General features: G+C 42.2%; 2 protein-coding genes across 3 annotated transcripts; both read right to left on the bottom strand.

Annotated features, from left to right (window-relative positions):
- Positions 1–1049: 1049 nt before the first annotated feature.
- Positions 1050–2799, bottom strand: LOC110504137 (transcription cofactor HES-6). The gene is made up of 4 exons (XM_021582971.3): positions 2427–2799; positions 2224–2310; positions 2042–2117; positions 1050–1895 (listed from the first exon to the last, which is right to left on the bottom strand). The coding sequence occupies exons 1-4, from the start codon at positions 2508–2510 to the stop codon at positions 1444–1446; spliced, it is 699 nt and encodes a 232-aa protein (XP_021438646.2). The 5' UTR covers positions 2511–2799; the 3' UTR covers positions 1050–1443.
- A 2918-nt stretch (positions 2800–5717) lies between these two features.
- LOC110504136 (transcription cofactor HES-6-like) lies at positions 5718–8341 on the bottom strand. 2 transcript variants are annotated; one of them, XM_021582970.3, is made up of 4 exons: positions 8019–8341; positions 7787–7882; positions 7594–7672; positions 5718–6783 (listed from the first exon to the last, which is right to left on the bottom strand). In XM_021582970.3, exons 1-4 carry the CDS (start codon positions 8079–8081, stop codon positions 6389–6391), a joined length of 633 nt encoding a protein of 210 aa, XP_021438645.3. In that variant the 5' UTR covers positions 8082–8341; the 3' UTR covers positions 5718–6388. The 2 variants fall into 2 exon arrangements, with proteins under 2 accessions (XP_021438645.3, XP_090075191.1); XM_090219065.1 differs by having other exon boundaries at positions 7783–7882; positions 8019–8157.
- Between the last annotated feature and the right edge of the window lie 4998 nt (positions 8342–13339).

A 13339-nucleotide genomic window follows, 5' to 3' on the forward strand; every position in this document is an offset into this window, starting at 1 on the left:
ATATGTGTTTTCCTACTCTTGAACCTTTAGGTCTACATTTCTCTCACTCCGAAATGTCCTTTGACAGGTGCAAAGACGAATCAAAGCTATAGGCTACAGCTGTGTCTGTGTCAGTATCTCTCAACTCGCTGGCTTTGTCGCCATTCTGTCAAATGGTAGCCTGCCGATCCAAAGCTTTGATCATCGCGTCCTCTGCATACATGCCCGTTGTTCCACCTCGCCAAATGTGTGGCCCAGGTTTGACCAGCGACAAACCCCCTGTGACTGCTCAACGCTCGTCCAACTCGTTAGCCATTCATTCCTTCATCAAAAGATGACAACAGTCTGTGAATCTATTTGACATTTGACAAGAAATTAACATCCGTAATGAAAGTATTTTTCAAGAAACTTGTATTACATTTTTTTTATAAGAAATGCCAAAAGTGCCTGTAGTTGCAAAATCATCCAGCTATTTCAGTGTTTTTTTTTCCAGTGGACTTTATCATCTTTTATCATTGGCACTCATTAGGGCACAGTCGGTCTACTGTAATTGTGATTGAAACATGTCTGTCTAAGCAAATCAATGAGCAAAGGAGGTTGAACGTGCTCATACTCCACCGTGAGAGCCTAATTGCTTTGGATAGCTGTGCGTAATTATGCTTTAGCGCTAATATTCAATTCACAAATGTGTCTTTCAATATTGACTTCTACATGATTTGTGGACTGTCTCCAGGTGCTTTAAAAATACTAAATGATTAAATGCCTCAAGAAATGGATTTTGATTATGGGAGCATGGCGCTGGCCTTTCATAGGCCTATCGTTTTGTTTCAATGCCTTTTTGGCAATTGGTTAATTACCTGGCCAGTAAGATGCCTGAAGTGTTAGTTTCAGGCTGCAGTTACTCTTAATTGCTTTGTTTGTCAATTGGGCGAGTCAATTGCCTTGCGATATTAGGTACTCTGGCAATCATTTAAAATGTTATGCAAACAGACATGTCATTCAGCTTGAAATGCCTTTTAATTGGTTTACTTTTTGAGCATTCTGTAAGATTGTTTACACATGAAGACTCATTTTCATTAAATTATTTTATTAATCACATTGACATTTTAAGGACAACATTCTACACATTGTTACAGCGTCAAGTGGTTGGGGAAATATACGTGTTTCTTTTAAAGGTTACAGGGCGAGTAAACAAGGGCCTTTTTTCTGTACGAATCTTAACTGGGAACATTTTTTATAGCCTTTTCAAGGCATCACAATAGATTTTTCTTATGCAAATCCTCTTTACATATTAAGATATTTACAAAAACAAACGAGCAGTTCCCAATTGCGCAAAAGTAGGACGTGAATTTCCAGCGACAAGCGCTTTCCAGGTATGTAACAGATGTCACAACCTGGGGCCAGGTAGACTCCAAACGTTTCCATTAAATCCCAAAGGCGGACAGTTGACCAGAACGGGCCACACTACCAGGGCCTCCACATGGACTTGTAGTAGCTGATAGTGGGCATGTTCTGGGCCTGTTGGTTCCCCAGTGCGTCGGTAGCGCCCTGGTTATGCTCGCTGTCTGTCTCGCACAGGTCCTCACTGGAGGTGGTGGAGGCGACGGGGGAGAGGGCCGAGGAAGAGCCGATGGATATACTCCTGCATCCGGGTGAGGCTAGTGCCGCGCACACTGCCTCGCCGTCTGGCCAAGTGCTGCCGTTGTTGCTGGAAGTGTCCGATATTATATCCATAACCATGTCCTGGGAGTGATCCTCGTTCAAGGGCATACACTCCAGCAGGTGGTTCAGTAGCTCGGCTGCCACCGTCGCGTCTATCCCGGGACAGTTGGACACAAACATATGGACCTCATGCATGCACTGGATGTAGCCTGCTGCAAACCTCTCGCTGGCCTCCCGGTTCATGATGTCAGTCTCTGAGGAAGAAAGGAAATTAGGCCTACTTAGATTCAATTGTACTCCCACTGTGGGCGTTAGGATAAGCAGCACCTGATCTATGCCTAAATGCAATTGAATGAGTGGATGGAAGGGTCGATAGTGTATGCCATTGCTCACAGATTACCTTGGGGACGATCCTTGAGAATATGCTCCACTTTTTTCACCGTCATCTCCAGTACCTCTGCGTTCTCCACCTTTGACTGAAACCGAGGGGAGACAAAGTGAAAAATATTAGATTACATTCGCTTCTATTGTATGACAGGTGCGCCAGGTGAGTCTACAGCAGGGGAGGTGCGACAAACTCACGTCGGTGTCAGCGAGCAAGGTCCGGAGCTCCTGCAAACTCTCATTGATACGAGCACGCCTCTTCTTCTCCACCAAAGGTTTTCTTGCCTGTAACAATGACACTTGGGCTGTTAGTGCGTTGTAACAATGTAATAACTGCATTACTAGGGTGGGGTACTCTATAGAATGGGATCAGCGACGCTACAACCACAGATGTCCGGTACCTTTCTATCCCCTTTATTAATCCCGTAGTAGTCATCCTCATCCATGCCAAATCCGTTCTTGATGTGCAGAGCCGAGGGGGCCATGTTGGTTTTGAGCCCGAGCAGTGCAGTCAGTCTGAGATCCCAGTTTGTATTCCACTGCTATTTTCCCGATCCGTGAAAGAGAGCAGCTGGCAAACGGACCCGGTCAGAGAAAATCTAAACACGACAGGCGAGACGCCCTGTGATTATTGTACAATCGTCGATAAACGTACTGCTGGCGCTAAAGAGCTGGTGTAGCTATTTATAAGGACTAATTTGCATATGAATGTGTGGTTTGTCTGCACTAGCCAGCGGACAACATTGTACACACCGTGAGAGCCAATCAGAGCCCTTTCCTTTGTCTTCGGCCAGCCCTTGCTGCGCGGTGAGGATCAGTAGTGGTCACAATAAATTCATATATTGAGTTGCGTATTCGGCGTCAGTGTTTTTTGTTGTTGTTCAACCGAAAGCTATTCATTTAGGCTAAAGTTTAATAATGACAACTTGGGGGAAAAAATACAAAAGTAGCTTACAAGTACATTGCATGTTATTAACACGTCTTTTGTACCATCTGTTTGTGTCCTTAACTGTACAGTATAGGCTATATTCTGTGAAAAGGAATAGGATGGGACAGAGGCTGCTATCACAAATTATATATCCATTTGTAACGGCCTCTGTTGGTGGAAGAAGGTGAGGACCAAGTTGCAGCGTGGTATATGTCCATATTTATTCAAATGAACATGGAAATAACGAAGAGAAACAACCGAAAACAGTTCTGGCTGGTGCAGACACAAAACAATCACCCACGAAACACAATAGAAAACAGGCTCCCTAAATATGGTTCTCAATCAGGGACAATGATTGACAGCTGCCTCTGATTGAGAACCATACCAGGCCAAACACAGAAATAGCAAATCATAGAAAAACTAACATAGATAACCCACCCAACTCACGCCCTGACCATACTAAAACAAAGACATAACAAAAGAACTAAGGTCAGAATGTGACACCATTCATTATTCATTGGGTTATCAAAGCTCCAATGTGTCCAATGTATTTCACCAGGTAGGCCAATAGAACTATTTATGGCAGAACACGGATAGATATTATGCAAATACCATGGGTAGGAAAAAAACATTTTAGAGAGACATTTCTTTGGACGTGGAGTATTTGTAATATATTTGTTTATTTCAAATCCTGACTGCTGATTATCTCAAGACTGAGTCATTTTTTCTCTTCTAATATTTTGTTGCCCTACCCAGTCCCATTTTTTGGTATGTCCCTGTTCAGGGCTCTGAAGATTTCCCCAGCGCGGGCTCTCGGATGTAACGCGATGCCTCAGTTGGCAGCTGCTGGCAGAGGCCCCTGGGCCTAAACTGAATCAGCCTGGGAATTAAGGGTCCTTCCCCAAAGAAAGCGACAGGTGTTAGCCTGCGCCTCATTTGTTCTCCCCCTTTGGTGATTTCTGATTTGGATTCAACTGCACTCTCAGATGCCACATTCCCCTTAAAACGCACAGAACAAATAGGTTCCCAAAACCTGCTAAATAGACCCGACTTAGTTTTAAATTATACTCTTTAAAAGTCATGCATGTTTGTATTTGCTCATCCCTTACAGTTATACCTCCAAAATAGCTTCAGGTTTTTGTTCAATAACAATTGGGTTATTATGGTTGTGTTTACACAGGCAGCCCAATTCTGATCTTTTGCACAATTATTGGCAAAAGAGCTGATTTGGTTCGTCAAAAGACCAATTAGTGTAAAAAATATCAGAATGGGGCTGCCTATGTAAACAGGACTCTTATCCATTATCCCCATTTCACTGTCTGTGTTTTTTTTTAACGCACAATTGTCTATTTCTTTATGTCTGATAGGTGTTTAACCATTTGGCGTCGTTGCATGTGTACATGCAAATTACATGCAATAGCGCATTTGTGTCTATCTAAACAAGCACGGAAATGTGTCCTGTCACCAGATAAACAACATGATACCATTAGAGTGAGTTTTACACACAAGGTTTTTGCTACAGCAATTAGGCACCAGTAACAAATACACAACCTAAATGAAGGCCGTGTCCAGAGGCTTTGAAGTGGAGGGGTTTGGCACCTCGCCACCCCCACGCTCCGCTCCAGCTCTCCTCTTAATGGTCTGGACTGGGGAGAGAGCAGCTGTCTCGGCCCGCTTTTGTTCGAGAAACCCAATCAAATCATGAGAAAACAAAAAGATAATTACTTGACACATTGGAAAGAATTAACAAAAAAACAGAGCAAACTAGAATGCTATTTGGCCCTACACAGAGAGTACACAGCGGCAGAATACCTGACCACTGTGACTGAACCAAAATTAAGGAAAGCTTTGACTATGTACAGACTCAGTGAGCATAGCCTTGCTATTGAGAAAGGCCGCCGTAGGCAGACATGGCTCTCAAGAGAAGACAGGCTATGTGCTCACTGCCCACAAAATGAGGTGGAAACTGAGCTGCACTTCCTAACCTCCTGCCCAATGTATGACCATATTAGAGAGACATATTTCCCTCAGATTACACAGATCCACAAAGAATTCGAAAACAAATCCAATTTTGATAAACTCCCATATCTACTGGGTGAAATTCCACAGTGTGCCATCACAGCAGCAAGATTTGTGACCTGTTGCCATGAGAAAAGGGCAACCAGTGAAGAACAAACACCATTGTAAATACAACCCATATTTATGCTTATTTATTTTATCTTGTGTCCTTTAACCATTTGTACATTGTTAAAACACTGTATATATCGGCGTGACATTTGTAATGTCTTTATTGTTTTGAAACTTCTGTATGTGTAATGTTTACTGTTAATTTTTATTGTTTATTTCACTTTATATATTCACTTTATATATTATCTACCTCACTTGCTTTGGCACATGTTTCCCATGCCAATAAAGCCCTTGAATTGAATTGAATTGAAACCGCAGAGGGATCGGGCGCACTTCTCCATCTCTTCTCTTTTCTCCCCTCTCTGCCACCACACGGTGGCTTCATTAGCTCTGTGGCCAATTATTATAGAGGGACCATGTACTTCAGCAACGTTTTAAATGTTCAAATTCAATCATTTCTTTAAAATGCACCCAGTAGGCCTATGAATAACGTTCATTTGTCGGAAAAAAATGATTCACTATTGTAAACAAATAATGGTTTGCCAATACTGTAGTTGAAAATAATAATGAACGTGTTACCTTCTACTACTACCAGTAGGCCCTACACAAATATTACCAGTGATTAACCAAACACTTGTTTACTCAAGGGTTTCCTTTATTTTGACAGTTACCTGTATATTTATGGCCTGTCCAACTGGACCAGATAATTAATTTAATATTACTAAATCCAGTTGCTTATATTCATTCACACTGCAAGCAAGAGTCTAATAAATGAAATACAATGAATGTTATAAGCCTAATCATTTGTAACCATTTATAAATGTACTATAATATGTAGTAACTGTAGGCCTCAGCATCATTCATATATTTTTTAACATGGATTAATCTCATGATGTTGATAGGATCAAAACAGCCCTCTATATATAAGAGGGAGAAAGTGTGTGTGTGTGTGTGTGTGTGTGTGTCCACATAAAGAAAATAGATAACTGCAGAAATTGCATACACATTTGTATTAATATTGGTTAATAATATAAACAAAGGGAGCAGAACAAAAGCTATATGCGACTAGAGCTAAGAAGCTAAATGTTTTTCTTATTTAATAAATAAAGACGTTAATACAATAAATATAAGAAAAATATGAATAAGCGCCTTCTACAATGCAGGCTACGGTCTGCATATATATATATAGCACACCTAGATCAGGAACACAACCGCCCCACAATCGAACACAATGTCTTCTGAGTAGCATATCTATAAGATACATAACAGAGGAGGGTCTAACGTAAAGATCCAGCACGCCAGTACAGTTTACCAGGGCCTCCACATCTCCAGCATGCCCAGGTGGGGGCTGAGGAGCTGGGGGCTCCCGAGCAGGAGCAGGGGGCTGTCCTGGGGCCCCACCATGTGGGACAGGGGCCCCTCCCTCTTTCCCTGCCTACCAGACCTGGGGTCCCCTCTGAGGGGTGTAGTGGGGGCTCCAGGCCCCTGGCTGGGTGGGTGGGTGTCAGGCCTGAGGTTGGGGTTGGCCTGAGAGAGGCGCTCTTCACTGGAGCGGGGCAGGGATTTGAGCAGGTGGTTGAGCAGGCGGGAGCCAAGAGTTTTATCCATCCACTCGCAGCTGAGCAGCATGTTGTGGACCTCGTGCATGCACTGGATGTAGCCTGTGCTGTACTTCTGCTGTGCATCTAGGTCTAAGTTGGGGTCTGTTGTGGATGGGAAGAGACATTGGGTCAAACATGGGTCATAGCGTCATCTGTTGGTGGCAGGATGTATTGCATCCAGACTGGCCTATTGCCCAAAATAAATGAGTAATTATTATATCGATGTTTTTATTTATTTAACTTGTTAAGTCAGTTAAGAACAAACTCTTATTTACAATGACAGCCTACCCTGGCCAAACCTGGACAACGCTGGGCCAAATGTGCGCCACCTTATGGGACTCTCAATCATGGCCGGATGTGATACAGCCTTGATTCGAACCAGGGACTATAGTGACGCCTCAGTGCCTCGCATAATGCATTGCAGTGTTTCTTAATCTTGTTCCAGGGGCACTCAAAGGGGTGCACATGTTTTGTGTTTGTCGCAGCACTACACACATGATTCCACTAATCAAAGGTTTGATGATGAGCTGCTTAGTGGAATCAGGTGTGTAGGTCTGCGACAAACACAAAACATGTGCACACCTTTGAGTGCCCTGGACCAAGATTAAGGACACTTGACTAATCAATTGTTTTAAGTTTAAACCAAGAAAGAATATGGATCAAAACTAAATTAAATAATAAAGCTATATGAGTACTAATACTCACATGATTATTCGTATTGTTCTTATTGACTGTTATTCATTCACTGATGGAAATATTCCCACCAGTCTCCATTAAATGTGTCTAACATTCCAACGTGCTGACACGGCCCCAGCTGCTTACATAGAGTATCACATGCAGGCACAACTTTGAAAACTCTCCTGGCACTTGCATGCTTCTTCAGTCAAGCCACTTGATCGGACACTTACTTACCACTGACTCTATGAGTCTGAACATTCTGCAGGTGTTTCACTGTCATCTCTAGAATGTCCGCCTTTTCAAGTTTCGATTGCTGTTTGGGGAAATGGAAAGTTAGGGTCAACAAATAACTTACACTGTGTCTTTCACACTCCATATAATTGAGCATTTATAACAATTAAAATACAGTGTATATAGGCCTACCCACACCAAGACTGAACGCCCCGACCACGGTTTCTTTCATTTGATCCAAGCAGTTATTAATCCTCTCCCGTCTTTTCCTCTCAATTATCGGCTTCCGCAGCTAGAGATGGAAAGCGATGGGTTAATGGCGACCAGACAGTCACAAATTGGACCAGACAATCATTAAGTGTGAGCATATCCGATAAAAGACACCTGTTGATTAGGTTTATATATATCCGCGGGAACAAAGGCAATACCTTTCTCTCCTCCTTGGCACTCGATTGTTTCCCCACGTTGTGAGCCATGGTGCTAGCTGTCATCTATCCTTTACGCTCCGTATAGTTGTGGTTAGAGAATAGCTCTCCTCTCCGGCTGAGTCTAGGGTCTGTAAGGCCCTCCGCACCACGCACCGCTCTTATTTATAGGGCAGAATTAGCATTTGAATGCCCGAGCTCTTTGGCCGAGGTATTTTCCCACACACGGGGTTGCTCCCAGCGCCCGCTCCCATCAGTCAGGGATGACAGGTCACTTCACTGCCTCTTTTCAATAGCCGAGCTACCCGCCCTGGAAAAAAATACATGAGACAGATGTCCACCCTGAACCCCCCCCTTATCCTCTCGCTCTCTCTGACTCTCTCTCTTTCTCGTGACGCAAAGCGTGCGGGTCCCCTCAGGATTTTCATTCGCAGGGCCGAACAAGAGTGAGTAAATTCCGTGGTCACACCAGGGACCCCTTGACTATTCATGCCAATGAAATGGGACAGCGTTAGGCTAACCCGAGAAAAGGCGAAACCTATCCGCTTAAGTCTCACATAGAAAAAATACCCACAACGCCCTGTGGTCATTGTTATCAGTCTGTATCGTTGTCGATACTGGCAAGTGGTCAGGGTGAAAGTGTTGATGATGAGAAACTTTAGTGACTAAATCCTGAGTGAAGAGTAAGCCTAAACTAATTGCTCTGAAAAATTAAGCCAAAAGCCTATAACGAAAAGTGTCAATATTTTTTTATTGAATGTAGCCTATATGCTTTTCCTGAGATGTACCCTAAATGATGTTCGCGCAATGGCAAGGGATATTGTATATGTTCATGACTGAAAAGCCTATGGCAATTACATTCAAAGTTAATGACGATTATTTCAAACTATTTTCAACTCTGCCCTCGTTCAGCAATTCAGTAGGTCTTAGGCTCCTCAACGGATTTTCTAAAGTTGGTCAGATTTCAATCGAATGAATTGATTAAAATTCAATCGATTGAAAGTGCTTGTTTCATGTTCGGAATTTCTTTGTAATAAAATTAAATCCCATCACCTACTGGTTCTGCAGGTGCGGGATATGGATGAGTGTAGTTAGGCCTAATTCCACATGAATTCCGATGCTCTTTGGGTTGTCTAATATCAACAAGGATAAATGACTTGAACATCCTGTCGGATATTGATCATGATTGATTATTAATGAATATATATATATATATATATATATATGTTTACTTACAACTTTGATTAGCCTGAGCCAGACAGAGGAAATGTTTGAAAACTGTAAGCTAAACATATGTTGTCAATTTTTCTAACTAGGGAGAGCAGATGTCAGAGTGACCACACGGACAGATGTCCCTCCCGCGAGCCGGCCTTAGGCTAAGGGATTCACGGCGGCGGCTCTGTGTTTGACTTGAGCCACACGACTGCCGGGCGAACGCTAGAACGTGGGAAACGCCACCGAACAATGGGCGGTATTCAGCCGAACCTAATCACCACGAAGAGAGTACTAACCCTGTGGAAGGACAAGTGGACGGTCCAGACTGGGAGAAGGCTCTCTCTCAGTGAGCCCCGGAGTAGGAAGTGACTAATGGGAAGTTAGGGCAGGTGCGCCCTGACCGCAGTTTTTCTGTCAAGTGTGTGACCATCCAGCATCACAATAAAGCGTCAGTATGAGCAATAGCTTATGTGTGGTCGTTGATCACTTTATTTGGATTATTCATGAGCTACATTTTTATATCACATTGTTATGCATGAGAATAGCATATGGGCCTAGTTGTGAAATTAGTGGTCATAACACTTGTTGAATTTGCAAACATGAAACAGTGTAGCCTAAAGTGGTCAATTCGAATTGAAGACAGTCAATTCAGGAAGTAATTTGAATTTTGAATAAAAAATAGTACAACTTTTGAAAATAAATAGCTTCTACTTTTCAGTTTATTAGAAGTCATTGAAAAAGAAAATAATAATAATTGAATTGGAATTTCAGTTTGCTTCCTGATGCCTGAATTGGCTGCCATCAATTAGATGTGACCCAACCCTGAATGGTAGCCAATTAACAATACATGACATGTCAAAACAGCTTACCTTATTTTTGCATGAGCTATGGATGATATTGTTGTTTTTTATTTGATAGATTAATTTAGACTAAAATGAATGTGGTCCTTAGAGCCTTAATACTTAACGAACCTTCAGTAGGCAGTTGGCACTGACAGAAGACAGGCAAGTGTACAAGGCTTTGAATTAGTGGACCGGAATGAGTTCACTTTCTAAACCACGTATAAATCCAAATACAGTCACAATGGGTGGCTTTCTGAAGAGGCTGTGGCTGATGAATTCACTGAGTGGTGGGGTCTCTTGTGAAACTCCAGAAAACTTGGGTGACTTTTGGGGAGGTCTTTGACCATACAAAGCCCAATGGGACATATGGTCACGCGACCCACGTGCAGTCAGCCGCTTGTCTCTCGTCACTAGGAAACGTCCTTCAGAGTCCTTCAGCGTCCTTTTCCAGAAAGTGGCGACCACCGACAGAAAAACGTGTTACGTTCACAGGACTGTATCTATATAGTGTCACAAGACAAAAACATTTTCGTGGATCACATTTTTATATAGGCCTACCCAATTGATCAAATTGTCTATTCAATGTTGGAGTGCCAATTTGTGACATTTTTGTGCAGGCACTATAATGGGGACTTATAGAAAGTTCCATCTTGTTATGGGTTGGTGGCACAGAAGGGCCAAAAATCAACTAATCGGTCAAAATAGTTGAGGCATCAGCGGAGAGAATATCAGAGAGCCCGAATTAAAAGGCCAACTTGTAAAGAGGTGCTCGCGCCCTTTCCTGCTGTTCTCTCTATTACCATCAGGTCACGCGTCCCCGTGATCAGAATTAGCGTGAGAATGACAATGCCACAATAGTTCCCATTCCCAGACGCCCTAAACGGCGCTCGTTTTGGCTGCTAATTATGAGGAACACAATCATTCCTGTTGGGCCAGTGTGCCCGTCTACATCCGCTTTTTTAGGTTACTTATTCCGGATCTAGAGGCATATATATATATAAGGCAATTCACACTTGCAACATCAGATTTGAAATGCGCATTGGAAATGCATATAGAGGGACATGCACTACCACATCAACATTTATCTTATTTGTTTTAATAAGCCTGTAATATTGGCCAAATTGGAAGAAATACAGTTGAAGTCGGAAGTTTACATACACCTTAGCCAAATACATTTAAACTCAGTTTTTCACAATTCCTGACATTTAATCCCAGTAAAAAAAATCCCTGTTTTAGGTCAGTTAGGATCACCACTTTATTTTAATATTGTGAAACGTCAGAATAATAGTAGAGAGAATTATTTATTTCAGCTTTTTTTCTTTCATCACATTCCCAGTGGGTCAGAAGTTTACATACACTCAATTAGTATTTGGTAGCATTGCCTTTAAATTGTTTAACTTGGGTCAAACGTTTTGGGTAGCCTTCTGCAAGATTCCCAAGTTGGGTGAATTTTGGCCCATTCCTCCTGACAGAGCTGGTGTAACTGAGTCAGGTTTGTAGGCCTCCTTGCTCGCACACGCTTTTTCAGATCTTCCCACAAATTTTCCTTAGGATTGAGGGCAGGGCTTTGTGATGGAAACTCCAATACCTTGACTTTGTTGTCCTTAAACCATTTTGCCACAACTTTGGAAGTATGCTTGGGGTCATTGTCCATTTGGAAGACCAATTTGCGACAAAGCTTTAACTTCCTGACTGATGTCTTGAGATGTTGCTTCAATATATCCACATCATTTTCCGCCTCATGATGCCATCTATTTTGTGAAGTGCACCAGTCCCTCCTGCAGCAAAGCATCCCCACAACATGATGCTGCCACCCCCGTGCTTCACGGTTGGGATGGTGTTCTTCGGTTTGCAAGCCTCCCCCTTTTTCCTCCAAACATAACGATGGTCATTATAGCCAAACAGTTCTATTTTTGTTTCATCAGACCAGAGGACATTTCTCCAAAAAGTACGACGTTTGTCCCCATGTGCAGTTGCAAAACGTACTCTGGCTTTTTTATGGTGGTTTTGGAGCAGTGTCTTCTTCCTTGCTGAGCGGCCTTTCAGGTTATATTGATATAGATACTTTTGTACCTGTTTCCTCCAGCATCTTTACAAGGTCCTTTGCTGTTGTTCTGGGATTGATTTGCACTTTTCGCACCAAAGTATGTTCATCTCTATGAGACAGAACGTGTCTCCTTCCTGAGCGGTATGACGACTGCGTGGTCCCATGGTGTTTATACTTGCGTACTATTGTTTGTACAGATTAACGTGGTTCCTTCAGGCGTTTGGAAATTGCTCCCAAGGATGAACCAGACATGTCAAGGTCTACAATTGCTTTTCTTAGGTCTTGGCTGATTTCTTTTGATTTTCCCATGATGTCAAGCAAAGAGGCACTGAGTTTGAAGGTAGGCCTTGAAGTACATCCACAGATACACCTCCAATTGACTCAAATTATGTCAATTAGCCTATCAGAAGCTTCTAAAGCCATGACATAATTTTCTGGAATTTTCCAAGCTGTTTAAAGGCACAGTCAACTTAGTGTATGTAAACTTCTGACCCACTGGAATTGTGATACAGTGAATTTTAGTGAAATAATCTGTCTGTAAACAATTGTTGGAAAAATTACTTGTGTCATGACCAAAGTAGATGTCCTAACCAACTAGCCAAAACTATAGTTTGTTAACAAGAAATTTGTGGAGTGTTGAAAAACAAGTGTTAATGACTCCAACCTAAGTGTATGAAAACTTCCGACTTCAACTGTAAATAGGCCTTTACTCTCTGTCCTGTCAGTCTCAATCCCTTCATCCATCCTTCCAATGAAATTATCGGTTTTCCATATTAGACTACTATCCCTCTATTAGACAACTATCCCTCTACACATGCCTATCTATTAATTGAATAAAAAACATTATATCCTTCTAAAGTAAATATACCTCTTCATAATGTGAGAACATTTAAAACTTTAGTGTTGTATTAACACACTGGTATTACACTGTTATTTATAGGTCATTTTGGGTATTATCAACAGTAAAATACTGTCAAATGTTAAACTGCATCATACTGTAAATTATGGTGCGTTGTGGGAAAATGTTGTAGGTAGGGAAACAATTGCTGTATTTCGATAGCTACTGTAATTCCATCCCACAGGATACACAGAATTTTTGGAGTGCCAAAAGCCTTTGGCCCTAGTGGGTGCATGATAGGCTGGCTCATTAACATATTTTGAGGCGTGTCTTTTAAGAGTGTTGTAGGCCTAACAATTTAACAAGTATGCGCTAGTAGTGC

The sequence above is a fragment of the Oncorhynchus mykiss genome, chromosome 24, assembly GCF_057628025.1.
Source record: "Oncorhynchus mykiss isolate SJ-2025 chromosome 24, ASM5762802v1, whole genome shotgun sequence".
Taxonomy (NCBI): domain Eukaryota; kingdom Metazoa; phylum Chordata; class Actinopteri; order Salmoniformes; family Salmonidae; genus Oncorhynchus; species Oncorhynchus mykiss.